At 44.9% G+C, this 22,989-nt stretch overlaps 1 protein-coding gene across 1 annotated transcript in view; it reads right to left on the bottom strand.

Annotated features, from left to right (window-relative positions):
• LOC309652457 (polyprenol dehydrogenase-like) overlaps positions 1-22,989 on the bottom strand; it is a 186,764-nt gene that overhangs the window by 9,782 nt on the left and 153,993 nt on the right. The window contains exon 6 of the mRNA XM_082446285.1: positions 12,163-12,370. Coding sequence (XP_082302411.1) covers positions 12,163-12,370 — 208 coding nt within the window. The remainder of the gene's footprint in view (positions 1-12,162; positions 12,371-22,989) is intronic.

Genomic DNA, 22,989 nt, shown 5'->3' on the forward strand with positions numbered 1-22,989 from the left:
GCAGGTAGATGTCACCAGTCTGAAGGACATCACGCCTTGACTGACTCCCTGCTCCATGCCTCCTAGGGAATCCCATCTGAGGTGATGGGATCTTTTTTTTTTTTTCTCTTAAGGTGTATAGAACATGGGAGATGTTATTTATCCCAGAGGGAACACTGTTTAGAGCACCTTGTTGTCTATTCAGAATCCGATACTCATTTCCCAGCACACGGCACCCAGGAAACACACTCCGTCATGCTTGGTACGTGCCGTGCACCGTCCTCAGATCACGGTATCGGAAGGGCAAGGATGTTTCTTGAATGCTTGTCATCTTTGCTTTGATCAACGATCCTACAGTGGATTTTTGAAAGACTTTATTTCGACTATAAACTGTGAATTTTAATATATGTTCATTCATAAAACCGAATCGTTTCTAATTAAAAAAAAAAAAATCCCTCCATGTCCCCCTCGGTAAACTGGGGGCAGTATTCGTGCCCACCCCATGGTCTTGGAATACAGATTAAATACGCCAACGTTTACGAAGTGCTGTGCAACATCCAGCACGTCGTGGGTGCCATCTGGGTGTTGCTAAAACGTGTGTCAAAGGCATCATCAGGATGGGAGGGGCTGATGTTTCAAGAAGGATTCCCTCGTGGTGTCTCGGGCAGCGCCCGGCACAGGCAGGTGATGCAGGCACCCACCTGAGAGGTGAGTCTTATCAACCTGCCCCGGAAAGGCAGGATCTGAAGCCAATGAGCTTAAAAAGCCACAAGATGATGGTCTGGACACTTGAGATCCAAGGAGAGAGGAGAGTGTATGAATTTCCTCTGGGGGCTCTTGCAAATTATCACAAAATTGGTGGCTCAAAACAGCACAAAGGTACCATCTTCTTCAAATTCTAGGAGGTCAGAAGCATACAGTGAATCCGGGCGAACATCCAGGTGTGGGCAGCGCTGCATTCCTTCTGCAGGTGTCACGGGGAGAAGCTGTTTCCTTGCCTCTTTCAGCTCTGAGAGGCCACTGCATCCCCTGGCCCATGGTCCTCTGTTCCACCTTCAAAGCCAGGAATCCATGACCTCTGCTTCTGCCGTCACTTCTCCCTCTCTGACCCTCAGCCCCCCAACCTCTCTTATGAGGACCCCGTGATGACCTTGGGCTTCCCCTGGGTCATCCAGCATCTCCGACGAGAGGCTGACCTCCAAGGAGCGTGGAGTCACGATGGTGGGTCCCTACGACATGATGGAATGTCACCTGGGGGTGTCACGTGTCTTAAGCTGCTGGGACAGCGTGCTTGCATTTGGATGCTCGGTCCCCGACAACAGAGCAGCTCGGGACTCAGGCGGGAGAGAAGGCTCCCTGGACGTGTGTCCTTGAGGTGCTCAGTTAGGCCTCTCACCCGCTGAGCGCATCCGTCCGAGGACCAGACTTTCTGATCTCCTGTCTTCACTGGACAGATTCAGATGCATGGTGAAGGGAACCAACCACGGCCAACCATATATGTTATTCTGACAAGGGCACATTGCACAGGGGAGACGTGGTCATTTGTAACTGGAGACCTGATACAGGGAATTTCAAAGGGCTTATTGGACAGGAGCCCCGACCAGGGGACCAGATGCAGTCGGCATTGAAATTCGTGCTTTTTCGTGGTACACGTTGATCTTGAGGGAGTGGGGGGAGGGAACCAGGATGACGCCCCCAAATGCAAGGGCCCGACGGCCTGAGAGATGCAGGTTTTCTGTATCGGAGCTGGATTTGATTTATGAAGCTACTGCCTGCTTCCTAGATGCCTGAAGGGCACGCACGCCCTCTGAAGACCTTCCCTGACCCTACGGCACAGACATGTGGAATGGTCTTGACTTGCCTGTAGAAAGAACCAATGAAGCCTCTTATCTTTATAAATGTATCAACCTGCTGGGGTTTTTCAAGGTACTAACTGGTTTACCCAGGGGACCAGCTCTGAATTTGGAATCAAGTCCACGGCTTTTGATAAGGTGTAGAATAGAGGTTTCGGAGTGATATAAAAGAATGCCATTAAATGACATAAAGGGACATAAAGACACATAAATCCTCAAGACTCCCAACCCCCCGGCCCCCCAGGGACTGAGGGCACATCCTTGCAGACTTCACACAATGCACACACACACACGTACGCGTAACGAAATAATACGTATAATGATGATATACAATCATCATTATAAAGATGACATCAGAGCCTGCCATTGTCCTACAGCTTTTTTCTCTTTACAACTCACATCACTTTTGCTTTATTGCCATGGTAACAAATAGGCTTCCACTATGTAATTCTACAGTTTCCATAATTTCCTCTCTTATATATAAAAGAACCATTACTCAGTGCCCTGTGGTTGCACATTTTAAATCCAAATGTGCATGTGATGATCAAAAGATTTTTAAAAAGTGATTCATAGGTAAAAGTTTCACTTCAATGTTGGACCACAAAGAAAGAACTACACCTACTCTCTCGGGATGTAGAGGGATTCCTGGAGGAATAGGGAGTGAGTATGTCCAAGCACGGATGTTTTGCTAGCAAAAGAACCTAAAATTTGAAAAATTTTTAAATCCTTTGCTTGAGAATTGAGAGACTAAAAGGTGAGCTGATGAAAAAGCAAACTGAAAAGAGTTAATGAAGGTCTAAAAGGAGCCCAGGGGAGTAGCTGATTTCATTCAACTGGAATCAGGAGCATTCCTGGGCTGGAGGAAAGAGACTTAGTAACAACACATTAATTCTAAAACTTGAAACAGACGATTCTATTGATATGAGAATGCTGCCAGAACTAACCACAGAGGAGGAAGAAACCCTCAACCAAGCAATAAGCATTGAAGGCATTTTGAAAGCTGACTTAGAATGCCTTTTCCGAAAATTCCCAAACCCTGAGAGTTTTCAAAGGGAACCGTTCCACTTTTCAAAAGCTTCTCATGACAATTAGACTATTCTGAAGCAAAAGGGTGGGAAATAGAAAAGCTTCTTAATTCTCTCTCTCTTTTCTTTCTTTCTTCCTTTTTTTTTTTTTTTCTTTGTAACAAATCATCAAAACTTTACCATCCACACTTGTCAAAAAACAGCACAGAAAGGGGATCTCCAGCTCCAGGATAAATATCAATAAGCAACTGCTCAATGAAGTCGTTGGGGAACAGAATCCCACAGGGTATTACAGAATAAGGCTCCACGACGGTCAGAATCATTCTAGAAATAAAGACCACCCCTTCTAGGGAATGTACTTATCCACACTACCCAAATAAGGGAGTGAAAGGAAACTAAAATGCAGTCATCTCTCTAGGTCAGAGCCAGCCAACTTTGTCTGCAAACGGCCAGATAAGAAATACTTTTGACTTCTGTGGGCTTTCTGGTCTCTGTTGTAACTACTCAACTCTGCCTTTGTAACATGAAAGCAGCCATGTGTGCCAATAAAACTTTATTCTCAAAACCATGCAGCCAACCCATAGTTGCCTAACCCTGTGCCCCATAGGTCAGGTTTTTATAAAATTAAACTGATACTTTATTTTTTAAAAAGTAAGATAGGAGGACTTCCCTCATGGCACAGTGGTTAAGAATCCGCCTGCCAATGCAGGGGACACAGGTTTGAGCCCTGGTCCGGGAAGATCCCACATGCCGCGGAGCCACTAAGCCCGTGTGCCACAACTACTGAGCCTGCGCTCTAGAGACCGTGAGCCACAACTACTGAGCCCGCACGCCACAACTACTGAAACCCGCATGCCTAGAGCCCAAGCTCTGCAACAAGAGAAGCCACCACAATGAGAAGCCCGCACACTGCAACGAAGAGTAGCCCCCGTTCGCCACAACTAGAGAAAGCCCGCATGCAGCAACGAAGACCCAACGCCACCAAAAATAAATAAATAAATTCTAAAAAAAGTAAGATAGGAATGATATACAACATAGCATATGATAAAGTATAATATACAAATGATAATAGGTATAAGTATTCTTCAGAGAGAAACATTAGATGTTTTCCCTTCAAAATAACAAATTAGCTACCAGGACATGAGCTACTATTTAATTGCCTATAGAGTAGATGGGAACATTTTCAAAAGCAGCACACAGTCAAAGGAGACAGTCTGATCCATATATGCAGATTAAATAAGCATATGGCTTAAAAAAAAAATTGAGACTGAAAATCTATTAGAAAGTAGAAGATGTCAGTGATGGAATTGGTAAAATCACTTTTTTGTCTATTCTTTTTTTGTTGTTTTTTAAAATGAAATAGACATTTATTTTCTTTAACACTGTTTTCCTATATTTTGAAATTATATTTCCATGTTCCCACATACAATGAATCATAAAGCCATCACCACAGGCAGTACAGGCTCAGAGTATACTGAACATTGTAATCAGTGAGGCCGTTATAATGTGATTCTTCTGATAATGTGATAGAAATTTTGGAATCTTAATATTTCTTTTTTTTTTTTAATTTATTCATTCATTCATTCATTCATTTTTGGCTGCGTTGGGTCTTCGTTGCTGCGTGCGGGCTTTCTCTAGTTGCGGCAAGCGGGGGTTACTCTTTTATTTTTAAATTTTTTTTTTTTTTTTTTTTAAACTTTGGGTTTATTTATTTATTTATTTTTATGGCTGTGTTGGGTCTTCGTTTCTGTGCGAGGGCTTTCTCTAGTTGCGGCAAGTGGGGGCCACTCTTCATCGTGGTGCACGGGCCTCTCATTATCGTGGCCTCTCTTGTTGCGGAGCACAGGCTCCAGACGTGCAGGCTCAGTAATTGTGGCTCACAGGCCCAGTTGCTCCGCGGCATGTGGGATCTTCCCAGACCAGGGCTCGAACCCGTATCCTCTGCATTGGCAGGCAGATTCTCAACCACTGCGCCACCAGGGAAGCCGGGGGTTACTCTTCTTTGCGGTGCACGGGCTTCTCATTGCGGTGGCTTCTCTTGTTGTGGAGCACGGGCTCTAGGTGCATGGGCTTCAGTAGTTGTGGCATGCGGGCTCAGCAGTTGTGGTTCACGGGCTCTAGAGCACAGGCTCAGTAGTTGTGGCGCACGGGCTTAGTTGCTCCGCAGCATGTGGGATCTTCCCGGACCAGGGCTCGAACCCGTGTCCCCTGCATTGCCAGGTGGATTCTGAACCAGTGCACCACCAGAGAAGCCCAGTATTTCTTAAAATATCAAAATTACTTGGGAAGGAATCATGTCCCTTGAATAAATAGTCTTCCATATAACTGTGTGCATCTAGGAAGTTATAAATCAGTGTGCATTCCACAAACGATACATGCCATATACTCCATATGTATGTATGCATGTATACGTACGTGTGTGTAGATATACACACAGATATACATGGATCTATTTTTTTGTTTCTCCATTTTCAAAATATTTTTCTCCTGTGTTCTAATATCTTTGGTTATAACCATACAATATTACTTTTTTGTATGTTCTTGAAGCAGGAAATACAAAGCAAAAAGTATTGGCAACATACATAACCGATACAAATCAGCAGCCAGAATAAAGAACAGAGATGAATCCAAAACAGAAAGGCTAAACACCCCCTAGAAAAATGGGGAAAAGGCATTTCCCAGAAACCAGCATCCAGATGCCAAATGATCTCACGGAGACCGTTCAACCACAAGGACATTTCGGGAAATGCAAATGCAAATTAAAACACAGCAAATGCCATTTCCCGCTCCAGGACTGAAGAGCTTGGCGGTTGACCCAAGTTGGCAAAGACTGAAAAGTCCAACACTTAACGCATATGATGAAGATGTAAACCACTGGGAATTCTCAGTACCTGGATTGTGCACTGGGAAAACCAAATGGAATTCCCAGGAAACGTGAACATGTGAGAACCTTCTAGCCTTAAAATGTCACTGCCTGTGATATTCCCTAGAGGAAGTGAGATGTGGAGATCTGTGGAGGACCCATCATGGCATAGCTGTGGTAACAGGAAAGAACCGGAAAGAACCCAAGTGTCCTTGACCCTGAGAATGAATCTGAACCATGATGTATGTGCAGGTGGACCACTTCACAGGGACGGAAATCAATAACCTACTTCTACATGCACCAGCACGGGCAGATCTCCAACATTTAATACTAAGTGCTTTGGGGTAAACTGTGACCCCTCAAAAGACATGCTGAAGCCCTAGTCCCTGAACAGGACTGTATTTGGAAATGGGGTCTTTGCAGCCATGAACGTTCCGAGATGTGGTCCTCCTGGATGAGGGTGGCCCTACATCCAATGACAGGGTCCTTCTAAGAGACAGAAGAGGAGAGACCCAGACACAGAGGAGAAGCCACGTGAAGAGAGGCAGAGATGGGAGGGATGCAGCCACGAGCCCAGGGACGCCTGGAGCCCCCAGAAGCTGGAAGAGGCGGGAAGGACCCTCCCCTGGAGCCTCTGGAGGGAGCGCAGCCCTGGGACACCTTGACCTCAGACGTCTGGTCTCCAGGAACGGGAGAAGGATGAATGTCTGTGGTTTTAACCCACCTGATTTGTAGTCATTTGTTATAACGACCCCAGGAAACAAATTTATGGTGCAAAGAAAGCAAATCACAGATATTACTCTGCTTATGTCAGGATGAAAAAATGCAAAATTAAATTTCAGAGACACACCCATGTAACGAGAAACAGGAGAACGGGTAACACCACACCTGGGATAGGGCTTACGTCTCGGGGGAGGAAGGAAATCGCATCTGGAGAAAAGCACGGCATGGCAGATGTGACGACATGTGTGCTCATTTATTTTTGACTTTTAAATATTTTATTTATTCTGTTGTGTTCAGGGTTTGTAATATTTTTAATAAACCCTATTCAGAACCGAAACAAACATCAGCATTTCATAAAATAATTAGGAATAAATGCAATAAATATATGGGCATTTATGGAGAATTAATAAGGCACCTCTGAAAAGCTCTAAGATTTTGATCACCAGTTCCCAAGTGTGGCTTTTCCAAGACCAACAAGCAATTCTGCGACTCCAGCTGGGTGTCCTACAGTTCAACTCCATTCTGACACATCTCGAGGTAGCCTCAGACCCCACAGGTGAAGGGCTCAGTCCCACAGGACTACCCCTCCCTCCACCACAATTCCGACACCAGGTGGTCACCTGTGCTTCGGACCAACCGGCTATAGATGGAAGGTTGCCATGACCCCTCCTTGGGTTCAGTTAATTTGCTAGAATGGCTCACAGAAGTCAGGAAATATTTTACTCACTAGATCGCCGGTTTATTATAAAAGCAGATAACTCAGGAACAGCCAGATGGGACAGATGCAGAGGGTGAGGTCTGGGGAGGGGGCAGGGGACCCCCGCACCCTCTCCAGGCTGTCACTTTCCCGGTACCTCCATGTGTTCACGAACTAGGAAACTATTTGAACCCTGCCCTTTGGGGGTTTTATGGAGGCTTCATGACACAGGCACCATTGATTAAATTATTGGCCATTGGTGATGGATTCAACCCCCAGGCCCTCTCCCCCTCCCGGGAGGTCAGGGGGGTGGGAATGAAAATTCCAACCCTTTAGTCGCTGGTTGGTTTCCCTGGCAACCAGCTACCATCCTTAAGTGAGTTCCAAAGGGCACACCTCTTGAACATAACAAGAGACACCTTTCAGGCTCTCAACACTTGGGAAACTCCAAGGGTTTTAGGAGCTCTGTGCAGAAATGGGGACAAAGACCAAGTACATATATTTCTTATTATAAACCACAATATCGCAAGCATCAAGAAAGACGTGGTCCAAACGAGAGTTGACCTATATTCAGACAGAGGACAGCGCTGTCTGAAATCCTGGGGCTCCCTGAATTAAGTTAAAAATCCTCCCTCCCAGGGGATCTATGTATACGTATAGCTGATTCAGTTTACTGTATAGTATAAACTAACCCAATATTGTAAAGCAACCATACTCCAATAATAAAAAAAAAATTCCCCCTCCCAAATTAAGTCTTCTTACGATGATTATATCGGTTGTGAAAAGATGACCACCACCAAAATGTACAAAATGTGAGCAAATGACTACGTGGGAGACCTCCTCCTCCTAGATGCTGTTTTTCTCGATTTGCAAAATCATCTAAAAGGTGGTCTGGAAAGATAATCAGTTCAGAGTCAGGAAAGGTAAGACAAGAGAGTGATGGTGTAGATAAAAGTAAATTCAGAACAGACGGAAGCAAGGGAAGGTTTTTAGGAAACACCTTTAGTAAGTGTCATGGTTGGCGGTTTTAGTAACCGTCATGGTGTGCGGTCAGCAGAGAAGGATGGGCCCTTGGACACAGGGCTCCCAGTTTGAACAGGAATGAGCACCTGTGGTCCTCCTACATCACCCCCTGCAGACATCACCCAGGCTGACTAAGGATTCAGTCGTTGTCACAGGTAAAAATACTGGAGGGGGATTTCTAATCACAACGTCAGCCCAGAAACCATGAAAGTTAAACAACAAAACAATTTACAACAAGAAAAAAAAAAGTTAACCCCTTGACTCATTCTGGCAAAAAAAAGTACTTTCTCTAAGACCAGAAGGCACAAGAATTCTGGGGACCAATCGTGGAAGATGAAACAAGTGATTATGTCCCTAATATACAGAAAAGCTTCTCCTGAATCATCACCTCCCCTCCGCAACACACACACACACACACACACACACACAGGTAAGTGTCCCCAGAGAACACGAACCAACAGTTCGCACAAGTTGTCACATTCACAAAGGGAAATTAGATTTCAAACGGAACCACAAAGGGAAACCGGGTGATTCAGGAGAGGTGGGTTTTGATGGCCTGCTGACGAAGATGTAATTACAGCTGGTGTTGACTGGATGCTGGGGCCCGGTTGTAACTGTTAATTCATATTTGTCAGAATCTGAGTTCCACGGGTGGCCCCAAAATGCTGCACTGAGGAGAGCCCAGTAGTGGAGAACTCAGGGCAATCACTGTCATTTATGGCATCCACCCTCCCCTCCTGGGCTCTGGCGATCATCGTTTCTAATCTCTGCGACCCCGTGGTGAGGAAGAAATGAATATGGTCTACCCGCCAAGACTGTGGAAGCCGATCAGCACCTCCCACTGAAAGGTGACAGTCAGAGGAAAGAAAGACGTAATCCTAACAAGAAGCCAGACACTGCCCTGTAAACATACCATCTTACTGCTAACGTGAAAAAAAAATGCAGAGTTAAATGGGACCACATATGGTCTAGGGGCAAAACACTAGAAAATTATCAGCAGAAATGTGTTGTGGGAATTTGGGTACCAGATTTTAAATGTGCATAGCCTCTAGATAAACAAACTCCTTTTTAAGAATTTATTCTAAAGAAATAATCACACAGAAGACTTAAACAGACATGTCTCCAAAGAAGACATACAGATGGCCAACAGGCACATGAAAAGATGCTCAACATCGCTAATTATTAGAGAAATGCAAATCAAAACCACAATGAGGTATCACCTCGCACCCGTCAGAATGGCCATCATTAGAAAGTCTACAAACAATAAATGCTGGAGAGGGTGTGGAGAAGAGGGAACCCTCCTGCACTGTTGGTGGGAATGTAAATTGGTGCAGCCACTATGCAGAACAGTATGCGGGTTCCTTAAAAAACTAAAAATAGAGCTTCCATGTGATCCAGCAATCCTACATATCTGGAGAAAACTCTAATTCAAAAAGATACATGCACCCCAATGTTCATTGCAGCACTATTTACAATAGCCAAGTCATGGAAGCAACCTAAATGCCCATCGACAGATGAATGGATAACAAAGATGTACATATATACAATGGAATATTACTCAGCCATAAGAAAGAATGAAATAATGCCATTTGCAGCAACATGGATGCAACTAGAGATGATCATACTAAGTGAAGTAAGTGAGACAGAGACACATACCATATGATATCACTTATATGTGGAATCTAATTTTTTTTTAATGATACAAATGAACTTATTTATGAAACAGAAACAGACTCAGACATAGAAAACAAACTCATGGTTACCAAGGAAAGGGGGGAGAGGGACAAATTAGGATTTGGGGATTAACAGATACACACTCTTATATATAAAATAGATAATCAACAAGGACCTACTGTAGAGCACAGGGAACTATATTCACTATCTTGCAATAACCTATAATGGAAACGAATCTGAAAAAGAATATACCTCTCTCTATATATATAAAATATATATATATATAACTGAATCACTTTGCTGTACACCTGAAACTAACACAACATTGTAAATCAACTACACTTCAATAAAAAGCAAAAAAAATACAAAAATAAAAAACAATTTTTTTTAAAGAAAAACAAGAAATAATCACAGAAACTCCAACGTGTCTAGGGGCACGGGGCCTCCTTGGGCAGGTAGGTAATTTCACCCCTATGCTTCCAGTGTGGACAGTAAAATAATGACAATCATGGTCTTTATGGACCCCACCGGGTTACTTGGGGATTAAATTTATATAAAGGAATTATTTTTAGCTTGTATCTCATACAGAGGGTGACGGACAGGATGTTAATTTTTCTTATGATTATTGCACTTATCAGGGTAAAACGGATAAGAACCTAACTGCACCAGAAAGGAAGTTTGATCAAGAAACAGATTCCCCAAAGGGCAACATAGGGGGAGAGGATTCAGAGGTACAGACTATTAGGCATAAAATAAGCTCCAAGGACAGAGCGTACAACACCGGGAACATCGCTGATATTTTCTAATACCTATAAATGGAGTCGAACGTTAAAAAAAAAACCCAGAGACCCCTGCATACTAGATTGTCAGGGCTCACTCTGTGTGGGCAAAATGGGGCAGGAGGGACACCAAAACAGAAACACGGGGAACCTTTAATCGGAGGGATTCGGGGGGCCTGGCATTCATCATTTCTCACTTGGCATCATTTGAGCCACATGGCCGTGGCGGCAGGCACATGTCACCAAGCCTTCTGTGTGTCCCCACCTCCTACTTGCCGGCCTCACCCCCTGTGTCCGGTTCACGTGTACTGTGAGAGCCCGCCCTTCCCCCCGGCGTTCGGCCATGGCTGTGCTGTGCCCTGGGTGCCCGGTGCCCCGTGGGGAGGGGTCTGCTGAGGTTCAGTGGGACCCAGATGAGTTCTCCAAGCGGCCTTTGGTGGGACTGGGGCTGACATGTCCACACGGCTGTATATAATATAAATAGAGAACCAACAAGGCCCTACGGTAGAGCACAGGGAACTCTACCCACTATCTCACAATGACCTATAATGTGTGTACAGATACATGGATGGACCTAGAGGTTGTCATACGGAGTGAAGTAAGTCAGACAGAGACAAATACCGTGTGGTATCACTTATATGTGCAATCAAAAAAATGACACACATGAACTTAATTACAAAATAGAAACAGACTGACAGGCTTAGAGAAGGAACTTATAGTTATGGGGGGAAGGGTCGGGAGGGGGAATAGATTGGGAGTTTGGGGTTAGCAGATGCAAACCCTCACAGGTAGAATGGATAACCCACAAGGACCTGCCGAAGGGCACAGGGAACGCTACTCAGCATTCTGTAATAACCGAAATGGGAACAGAATCTGAGAAAGAGTGGACACACGCATATGCATAACTGAATCGCTGTGCTGTACCCCTGAAACTCACACCGCATGGTTCATCAACTGTACGCCAACAGAAAATAAAAAGTCAAAGAGAAGCAAAGCGCTGTCCAAGGAGACACGGCGCACAGGGCCTCACAGACACAAGCGGGCAGCACACACGATTATTCCCGAACAGGACGGAGACGGGAGGGGAAGACACACGGCTTTCACTTCTAGAGGCAGACGCGTGTCCTTCCAACGCCCTTCAAGAGCGCGCAAACCAGGGCCAGGGAGAGACCAGAAGGACAGCCCCAGATGCCGCCTGTTCTTTCAAGACACGACCCTCTGAGACCCATCAGTCCCGGGTCAGACACGCCCACATGACCAGGGTCTTTGGGAGCAAAAGCAAGCCCGCCGCCAGCCTCTGACCGAAATCGACTTTTCTCCTTTCGAACAACAACAAGAGCAAAATAATGCCGACACCCGCGTGGACACACAGGGGAGGGTTCTGCCTCGGTGCTGCTTATCTCGGCAATGGGACCTCATCGTCCTGAGGACCCCCCGGGCACGAGCACAGAAAGCCCGGCCGCTTCGGGAAGGCGAAACTGAACTCTGCACACGTGGGCTCGCAGCGCGCAAGCCACAGCGACACGCCCGACCGTCGCAGCCTTACCTTGAATAAGCACCAGCCGAACAGCTTCTTAATGAGCCGTGTGCCCCAGAAGACGTGTCTATACAGGTCGGTATCCACCACGCCGGGGTCGGCCACGTTGGCGGTCACGGGGCTGCCCGTGGCCTCCAGCAGCGCCTGCAGGTGGTACGTGAAGAGCACCAGGGCCAGCTTGCTCTGGGCGTACGCCGCGTGCGCCGAGTAGCTCTTGCTGCAGAAGCAAAGCGGGAGAGGGTGTGAAACGCGGGCATCTGGCCCCGATTGTCCCCTCGCCCGGCCGGGAGGCAATCTCCAGCGACAGGCTGAGGGCAGCTACACACGCACCTGAGTTCAAGTGTGTTACGAGAATCGTCTCCATCTCTGAGAACTGACTGCGTTTTTCTCCCCTCCGAATGCTCAGCGCTTGGGAAACAGGCCCTGACGCGTGTCCTGCTCGGATGCAGCCTGTCTATTTTGGCTTCCTATCATTGCAGATTATGTTATGGGGGGCACAGCATGTTGACAACCGGGGATGCCTTTCTGGCAAAACACATCGTTTCTCATTTGTTAGGGATTAGTCACTTTCTTCAGGCCCATAGTTCCTTTTCCTGAATTTTATGGGATATGAATACAGCCCAACCTGAGTTCCTTCTTCCGGTGGGATGTGCCCCATATTCTATGTTACTCTCTCTCTTTCAATCTCAGAGGTGTCTCCTAAGTTGGGAGAAAATTCATCCATGGAACTCACCCTCGTGGGAGTTTCACACAGTCAAAGATGAAAAGAAAGAAATCAGAGTCATCGCGTGAAACACAGAAAAAAACACTCTTTGGAATTCAACGGACAAAGGCTCTTCCTAAATAAGAATTAAAATTTGCAATAAATGGGGACTTCCCTGGTGGCACAGTAGTTAAGAATCCACCTGCCAATGCAGGGGCCACGGGTTTGAGCTCTGGTCCGGGAAGATCCCACATGTCACGGAGCAACTAAGCCCATGCGCCACAACTACTGAGCCTGTGCTCTAGAGCCCGCGAGCCCCAACTACTGAGCCCGCGTGCCACAACTACTGAAGCCCCTAGAGCCTGTGCTCCGCAACAAGAGAAGCCACCGCAATGAGAAACCCATGCACTGCAACAAAGAGTAGCCCCTGCTCGCCGCAACTAGAGAAAGCCTGCGCGCAGCAACAAAGACCCAACACAGCCAATAAAAAAAACAAGATTGCAATAAATGAACTAAATTGACTAAATGATTCAGGAAAGTGAACTGAGAAAACGTGACCAAGGAAAGCACAGAAGGGGAAAAAAAAAGGAAAAGGGAAATATTAGAACGTAGAAAACAGTACAAGAAAGGGTATCAGAGAAATCAAGCCTCGTATGCTTAGTTGCCGAGTGAGACTTTCTGAAAAACCTCAATTCTGTAAATTGCACACATGGGCGCTTGTCCCTTCCTATGCGACAACCACATCAACCCCTTTTCGGACTGGGTCCCGCCTCCTGCTGTTTCCTGGGTAGAATCTTTCTTCCTCATCAGCATGTCCCCACGGTGTGCCCATCACACAGCCTCTCGTCACAAGAGGCCACAGGCAAACCCTGAGGTTTGGCCTCGGGTCCACGCAGTTTAAGCTGGAAAATAAACCCCAAGTCCTCTGTCTTAAAGATGACTCAGAACAAGTCAGCCAAGGGTGACACCTGACAAGCTTGCCGCAGGGCGTTGGCCAAAGGAATTCCAAACAGATCTTTAGTTGGAGGGAGGAATTAAGACAAAAATATAGCGCAGTTCTGAGCCCAGATGCCCTCCCCTGATCCAAGACAACCTCCCAATTATCGTCAAGATACTTGTTTTTGGCAGATTCCTCCTGTCTCTTCCCCCCAGAAGAGGAGAGAGCTCCAGGAAAGAGGGAGTTATTAAGTGGGGGGAGAGAAAGGCTGAACTTTCACCTTGGAACTGGGCCATTTTGACACGTGCACGCGTTTGCTCCTGAATTACCAGGGCTGTCTGGGAGGGAACAGGAATCCTGAATTTAGAAGGAAGAGAGGGAACCATAAATGTGCAGATTCCTCAAGGGTAAATCGACGAGTGATGTAACTACGGTTTTCTACGGTAGCATGGAGAAGAGAGAACGGAAATTCTCTAAATATACTATGTGGGGGGGGAAGTCAATACATTTCTCTACAGGAGGAAAAAAAATCAAGAGTACAAGTAATTTCAGGAGAGGTTCCCTGGTGGATTTAAAGATAAATAAACATCCACAGTAGAACTGGAAAAGAATCAAAGCCGATACACAAGAGGACATGATTCCCCATGAAAGTTTATAAATAAAGCCCCGAGGAATGGCAGAGACACTTGGTGTTTAAAACAATGAAGAGACTGTTGCAATTTTAACAGACAGAAGGCAGCTGAAAGGGAGAATCAATCCACAAACTTAAGCAGAGGTAGAAGAAATTCATGAAATGTCTGCATGGCTTGATTCGAAACATGAGATTTTTAATACGCTGCTTTTGTAATGAATGGTGTCAAAAAGGCAGAACGGAAACCATAAAAATATATCTTTGTTTTCAAAAAATAATAACCTATTGATGTAACTACTTCGTAACTAGTTTGAAAGTCAATCTGAAACAAAAGTAGAGAGTCTTGTGGTAGCCTTTCTGTCGGGGAGGAAAACTTTTCTCCTGTACTTTTGTGTTCTGTACCTGAGGCCTGCAGATTAAACCACCATGTGTCAGATTAAAGAGAGAAGTATACCGATTTTACATGTATGGGGAACTTCATAGAAAAGAAGAGAAAACCCCAAAGAGTTGGGAAGTCCTCATTTCTCACAAGTTTCTGCTTTTAGTCAGATAAGGGAGGCTCCAGAAAGGCATATGTCTGCATCTGTTGCTTCTCAAGAAGCTCAAAATAACCTGTATGTCAAAGTGGCATATTTTGAGTTAGCATATTCAGACCCCCATCACTTTCTCTACCTTACAGACAAGAGAAGGAAAGGTGAAGAATGATATTTTGAACACAACATATGCAAACCTGTGTATTGAATCAAAGACTCGATAGTTCTCAAAGGGGTTCTTGATTAAAAACTAGGAAAACATTACTTAGAGATGGGAAATCCTATCCTAAATTGAAGCAGCTTGGCTTTCTGGTTGGGAAGAGGACACTGGATTTTTTGACACCTGTGTTTCATGTAAACAGTATGTGGCATTTACAAGATTGAGCACTGTACTTGGTCTGCATCTGGCATTCATCTGACAGCCGATCTACACCCATTGAAGTAATTACACTGAGCCACCTGAGACCAGGTGCTAAGTGCACGCGGTCAGCTAGTGCCCCCATGCTTAGCAAGATGCCAAGAATGTAGCAGGTCATACATTTCTGCTAAGGAAATGAGGTTTCAAGTTCTCATCAAAGACAAAATTACTATTGCCTATGACAATAAATGCACACCCACATATTTCTACTTTTTAAAATATACACATGTAAAACCTACATTTTAATAAAGTATTGTAGGGGGGAAACTCTCTTCCCTCTATCCTCTTAGGTTCTGTCCTGGGGCCTGCAAATCAAACTGCTAAAAGACAGTTTAACAAGAGAAAACAGTGTTAATTACATACATACATACAGGAATTCCCAAAATGATGTGATTCAAGGAGGTGGCCAGATGATAGAGGCTTATATACCATCTTAGGGTAAACAAAGGAAAAGGGGTTTTGGGATTCTGGGTGGAGGAGGCAAGTTATGGGAAGGGAAGAAATGTGTGTATATAAATAAGGACTGTCTTGTTATGCAAATAAGAGTCTCTCGGGTGAAAAGAGTCATCTCCAGGAGTAGCTCTCTTCCTGGAATGGAGACATTACTACAAATGGAAAATCCCTGGATAAATGTAAATTTCCTTTACAAAACCGTAAATTGATACTTTATTTTTTAGACAATTGGGGGCGGGGTGAGGGGGAGTAAAGAGCGTTTCCTGGGTCTGCTTGTTCTCAATTGCCTTTAGCTCAAAAGATCCCATGTATCAAAGAGGTACATTTGGAGCTGGCATGTTCTGGTCCCCTTCAGTAGGACCAAAGGTATACCTTGGGAGAACTTTTTAAGGATAATATTAATTTTTCATTATTATAAAACAAATATATATGGGTTGTAAAAAAATTACAAAGCTCAAAGAAGAATTGAAAATCAATTCCATAGTGATTTCAGTGTTCTTCCCCACCAAGAAATGGCCATCGATCACATTGCATGAGCGTGTATATGTATTTGTATATACACATATACACATATATGTATATGTGTGTATACATATGTGTATATACACATATGTATATATACTCATATATACATATATGTGTGCATCTATATGTGTGTATATATACTCATATATACATAGATGTACCTGTGTCTACATATATACTCATATATATACTCATATATATGTCTATATATATATACTCATATATACGTATATGTGTCTATATATGTGCCTATATATATACTCATATATATGTATATGTGTGTCTATATGTGTCTATATACTCATATATATATGTGTCTCTATATGTGTATACATATTCATATATACATATATGTTTGTGTCTATATATGTGTGTCTATATATATACCCATATATGTATATGTGTGTGTGTGTGTGTATATGTGTGTGTGTGTGTGTGTGTGTGTATATATATATATTCCATCCTACCTTAAAGATGGCTTTTCTCACTGGCTTTCCACCATCTTTGACCTACACCGTATTAATCCATACGCTTTCTACTCCGCGCCATTGATTTTTTAACTACTTCCACACCAGTGGTCAAGGTCCCTCCTGAGCACTGCTCTCCACTGCCCACAAGTAAACTATCGCCCACCCGTCCTAGAAAACCATTCTGCATTATTTTGAGTGTCTCACGAGGAGTCCATTTCCTGAACTCCCTCAGTCCCATGGGAAATCGTGCCTATGACTATGGGATTTATAAGAAAATATCTTGAAAACCATTAATTCACTGAGCTTTCCTGTTGAAGGGAAACCCCAGTGAAACACACGTGACCCCGAATGTGGATATGATTAAGGGTGTCTGACGTCTGTGTTTTCGGCGTATTACAGAAAACATTATTCCCCTCTTGCCGTTGGAGATCAGAAAAAACCAACCGGCCTGGACAGTTTATGGTAAGAAAGGAGCTCTTCATTGATTACCTTGATGGACACCGTGGGTGTGTGTGTGTGGGTGTGTGTGTGTGGGTGTGTGTGTGTGTGTGTGTGTGTGTGTCTGACTGTGTGATGTTCACTTCATACGAGTAAGTCCCATTTGCTTCCCTTAAAAGTTCGATTCCGAGACAGTAACACATCAGCACATGGCAAACACAATTACAGAAACTCCACGTACTACCCACAACCTAGTTTCCAATTGGCGCGTTTTGGATGCTGGTCGAGCCTGATAAACGATCGGCCTGCAAGTAGGACCCATATACAGTACGTCGGTAAGAAAAGAATCCCTCAGCTCCAAACTCAAGTTTTCCCTTGACAAGACGAACGACTGCCTTGCATTCTGCCTTGGTGTCCTACGTTTAACATGACGGAGGAAGATGGAAAGAGAGACCACCCACCAGGACCTCCGAAAATATCGTGAGCTAAGAAGAGCCTCTGTCCTTCCACGAAGGGAAGTCGGCAGAGACAGCCTGGGATGTGGCAGGGCCCCCTGTGAACTCCAGCCTCATCCAAACACCTGCTAGAGTTGGTCACAGAAGCACCGCAAGGGTGCCGGCTGCCTGTAAGGGGTCCCAGGACACACGCTGAACATGCTAGATGTTTAGTGAAAACCACGTCAATGCAGGACAGCCTATTTATAACATGACATCTCACCACAGAGGTGGCACAACCAACGATATACGAGGATGCGAAGACGTACTTATGAATAAAATAGTGAAAAACTGCCCCAGAGTTAAATAAGTTTGGGAAACTCAAACCAAGACGGCTATTTTCACGACAAGACAGGGCCGTGCCTATAATGTGTCAATGATTATTGTGTCTCCCAAGCAAGGTCAGGCTGAAATAACGTGAGCCCTAAAAGGTTAAGGATCTATCCACTGGGGAGGGACCAATGGTGCGTGCTGTGGGCTGAACTGTCTCCCCCCTCTTCCCATAACAGAAGAGGTTCTGTTGGAGTCCTAACGCCCAGGACCTCAGAAGAGGACCTTCCTTGGAAACAGGGTCTTTACAGAGGTGATCAAGTTAAACTGAGGTCGTTTGGGTGGGCTACACTCCAATAAGACTCGTGCCATACAGAAAACTCCAGAGGCTGCAGAGAAGCCTGGAAGAGACTGAGCCTGGGTGGGTTCCACCCAGGGCCTCCACGAGGGACCCACCCTGCCTAACCAGCCAACCTTGACCTTGGACTTCCAGTCTCCAGGACTGAAGACAATAACTTTCCGTCGTTCTAAGGTACCCAATTTTCTGGTCCTTTGGCACGGCCGCCCCAGGAAACTCATACAGTAACCACTGTTTTACAAAAGCAAAAGTGATTTGGGAATCGGCGGTCCAGTGGTTAGGACTTGGCACTTTCATTGCTGTGGCCTGGGTGTGATCCCTGGTCAGGGAACTAAGATCCCGCAAGCCACACGGCGTGGCCAAAAAAGAAAAAAGCAAAAGTTACTTGGTACAAATCATAAAAATGTGGACTTCGCTGGTTTGCTCCACTGAAGAATAGAGAAGAGAGAAAGCCAATAAAAACAAGGAGATTTTTCTAAGTTCAGAGGAAGTAAGCCCATAAGATGTAAGTTTCTTGGGGGGAGAGGAAGCCATGAGGACAGTGTGCTTGTGAGGAACCCTACGAAAGTCCACTCTGAGCCCTGGTCTGCAGCTGGGCCTTTGTGGACGGAGCCACAAGACCCAGGGACACGCAGCACTTGTACCCAAAGAAGCACCTCGGTTGGTGACACAGGACGTAGCCACTCCCGCATCCAGAGGGTTCTGTTAACTTCGCCACTAAGAGCAAATCTTAATCTCTTGATCTCTTCCGAGGTCAAGAGTCAAGATGGGGGACTCGCTTTGGTTTGGGTCCGAGGAGAGGAGGTAGGAGGGTACCATTTTCTTTCTTTCTGTAGCCGAGGGCAGCCCAGGAAAGAGCTGCCTGCATTAAGAGGGGAGGCTTCAAGGATAAGCAGGAGGAGCTGCCCCCAGGAGAGGTACAGAGGGGTCTTTCCGTGCGGTCACCCTCAGAGCTGGCACGAAGCTGGGGCACCCCTGATGTGACCCCTGCAGAGGGTGCCTTGGGTCTCGAGGTGCCCATGGGCGCAGGAGGCTGAGCACGGAGACAAGTCAGGGTGCAGGGTGGGTAGTGGGCAGACCCGTCTCCCGGACACCACGGCGCGTCACCTACAGAATGCCTTGCCCACATTTGTGCCCTTGACAGTTCATTTCACGTGTCCACGCTCAAGTGTTTGCTCCAATGCCAGCCTAGATGGTGCCAGGAAGGTATTTTTCAGAGGAGATGAACCATGAAACCAGTAGCCTGCGTGTAAAGCAGGTGAGCCTCGGCCATGTGGGTGGGCCTCATCCTATCAGGTGAAGGCATTCAGGGGAAAAGAATGAGGTTCCCCCAAAAGAAGAAGGGATCTGGCCTCAAACATCACAGCACAGAAATTCTACCTAAGTCACCTAGTCTTTAGGTTCAAGACTGCAAACGTCACCGCTTCCCTGAATCTCTGGCCCGCTGGTCGACCTTGTCAGCCCCTCCAAGCATGGGAGGTAGTTTCTGAAAACAAGTCCAACTCTAGTGGGGAGTGGGAAGGGGGAGGGGCAATATAGGGGGAGGGGTAATATAGGGGGAGGGGCAATAGAGGGGAGTGGCAATAGAGGGGGAGGGAAGTAAGAGATATAAACTATTATGTATAAAATAAGCTACAAGGGGACTTCCCTGGCAGTCCAGTGGTTAAGACTCTGTGCTTCAGCTGTAGGGGGTGTGGGTTCGATCCCTGGTCAGAGAACTAGGATCCCACAAGCCACATGGTGTGGCCAAAAAAAAAATAATTTAAAAAATAAAATAAAATAAGCTACAAGGATATACTGTACAGCACAGGGAATATAGCCAATATTTTATAATAACTGTAAATGGAATAGAATCTTAAAAAACTGTGAATCACTCTGTTGTTACACCTGTAACTTATATAATATTATATAATATTGTGTGGCAATTTTTAAAAAAAGATGTAACAGAGCTTTGTGCACAGTTGATACCTTTAAAAAAAAGTCTCTCTCTCCCTCTCACATATATGTAAATTATAATTATAAACATATAATTATAATTGCATAATTACATAAATATTGCAAGTGATATATTTTATATCATTTACATATTATATATAATTAAATATTATAGATATACAAGTATTAAATATATTAAATATATAATTTTTTACTTAAATTGTATATAGCTTTTTCACCCTCTTCCCCCTAAATATAACTTTTTTTTTTTTTTTTTTTTAACAAAGCTATCCACTACATCACGAGTCTTGTTCATTGACTACAATTTTCCAGAGATTCTGCCCACCTCTTCCATTGGAATTTCTTCTGTAGGAGGAGGGACTGAGTGCAGCCGGGCAGAGGTGACAAGCCCTCTCGTGTGTAACAACCCACCTGGGTTTGGAACACTTTATGCTTTTACAAGTGATTTATGCTTGACAAGAACGCTCCTTATCCAAGCCAGCAAATCAATCTTGGCAATTAACCGTCATCACCAGCGGTGTTTACATCAGGTGCGAGCCAAGAATTCACCCTTTTTTTTTTTTTTTTTTTTTTTACCCCGAAAGGTAGCATGTTTTCAACCCAAGTGGTTCTCAAATGTCAGCATGCATTAAGAGCCCCTCAGAGAGTGTGTTAAAATTCCCAATGCCTGGCCGCACACCCTGAGTTGTTTTGTTTTGTTTTTAACACAGTTTTAACATTTTAACAGTCTATTGTCAAGCCTTTAAAATGGAACAAGAGCGAGTGGGGCTCTTTTGGGATTTTTAAAGGTAATTTTTTGTATGTTTATTATAGAATTAAAAGGCTATATTTGGCATGGTCTGAAGTAAAATATACACTATAAGGTATATATAAAATTTACTTGGAGGGGGCAGGTTGCTAGGAAATACCTTTTTATTGTCTTTTTAAGCAATTTTTATTGGAGTAGAGTTGCTTTACAATACTGTGTTAGTTTCTGCTGTACAGCAAAATGAATCGGCTCTACGTATACTTATGTCCCGTTTTTTGGATGTCCTTCCCATTCAGGTCACCACAGAGCAGTGAGTAGAGAGTTCCCTGTGCTATACAGTAGGTTCTCATTAGTTATCTATTTTATACATAGTAAGATTTACAGTATTGTGGTAGTTTCAGGTGTACTACAAAGTGATTCAGTTACATATATGTGTATATATATGTGTGTGTATACGTACATACATTTTTTCAGATTATTTTCCCACCCCCAGAGTTTTGATTTCACAGGTTGGGGGTGTGTGGTCTGAGCATCTACCTGTATCATCTATCACTTCTCAGGTGATACAGATGCTGCTGATCTGGGGACCCCACCTTGAAAACCACGGTCCTAAATGGTCTCATCCCCTTTGGATAACCATTTAGGGAAAAAAATGATACAACGAGATGCCTTTGATGTGATTTGACACAGGAAAATGTAAACAAATACAGGAGGGCAGTTACCACCACTTCCTGACACACTCACTCCTGCGGGCCATGAGATTACTTCTCTGCAATGTCAGAGTTTTGTGCGATGCCATAAAAAGCTTCATTTTAGAAAAAGGAAGCTATGGGTGCACACATCTGCGTTCTCTTGCATGTTTCTACACCCGTATTCAAAGGAGAAAAAGACAAGAATATTCCTGAAAGAAGCACCCCACCCCGTACACGGGTCCCCTTGTCACAATGCTGTTTTTTTCGAGCCGTGTGGAGTCATGCCCCCATCAGATGCAGGAAACACTTGGCGATCCTATACCGTCTGCAGACCCTGAGCCTGGACCCATGCCGATGAGAGAACCACTCCGTCCAAAGACGCCCCTCTGAGGGACGACTGGACCCCAGGAGTTAAAACACAGGGTGTTGAGCCCAGGGGTAGAAGCAGGCGCACTGCTGTGTGAGTGCTTGAGGCGACATTAGAATCTCTCCAGGCTCAGGGTCCTTTGCACTTTCTTCCTTGCTATGCACGCCCCGTGCAGAAAGCCCCGGGCTGGCTAAAGGGCTACGCACAGCTACGTGTTGAGAAATAAACGCGGAAAACGCAGAAACGGCAGGGAATGAAGTCAGCCCGTTAACTCCATCAGGACCCCAGAGGGTCCGTGACACCCCATCCTGGCCCGGCTCAGAGGCCACCGGGCTGGTCCTCCGCGAGACCCACTCACCCTGAAGGTCTCCTACAGCCCCAGCACAGGTGATCCACAAACTGGGGGCTGAAAGCAACAGGGCTTCAACCTCCCCCAGTGCTGGAGACCAGACGTCCGAGACAGACAAATAGCGTAGGATAGCACTTACATGTGGCATCTAAAATATGACACACAGGAATTTATCTACCAAACAGAAACAGACTCACAGACACAGAGAACAGACTCGTGGTTGCCAACGGGGAGGGGGTGGGGGAGGGAAGGACTGAGAGTTTGGGATTAAAATATACACGCTAATATATATAAAATAGGTAATCAACAAGGTCCTACTGTAGAGCACAAGGAACTCTACTCAATATGCTGGGATAAACCACCATGGAAAAGAATGCGGAAAAAAACGTACGTATATGTATAATGGAATCACTTTGCTGTACACCAGAAATGAACACAACATTGTAAATCAACTAAACTTCAATTAAATAAATTTTTTTAAATATATGCTTCTC

The sequence above is a fragment of the Balaenoptera physalus genome (genome assembly GCF_965194825.1).
Source record: "Balaenoptera physalus genome assembly, chromosome: X".
Taxonomy (NCBI): Eukaryota; Metazoa; Chordata; class Mammalia; order Artiodactyla; family Balaenopteridae; genus Balaenoptera; species Balaenoptera physalus.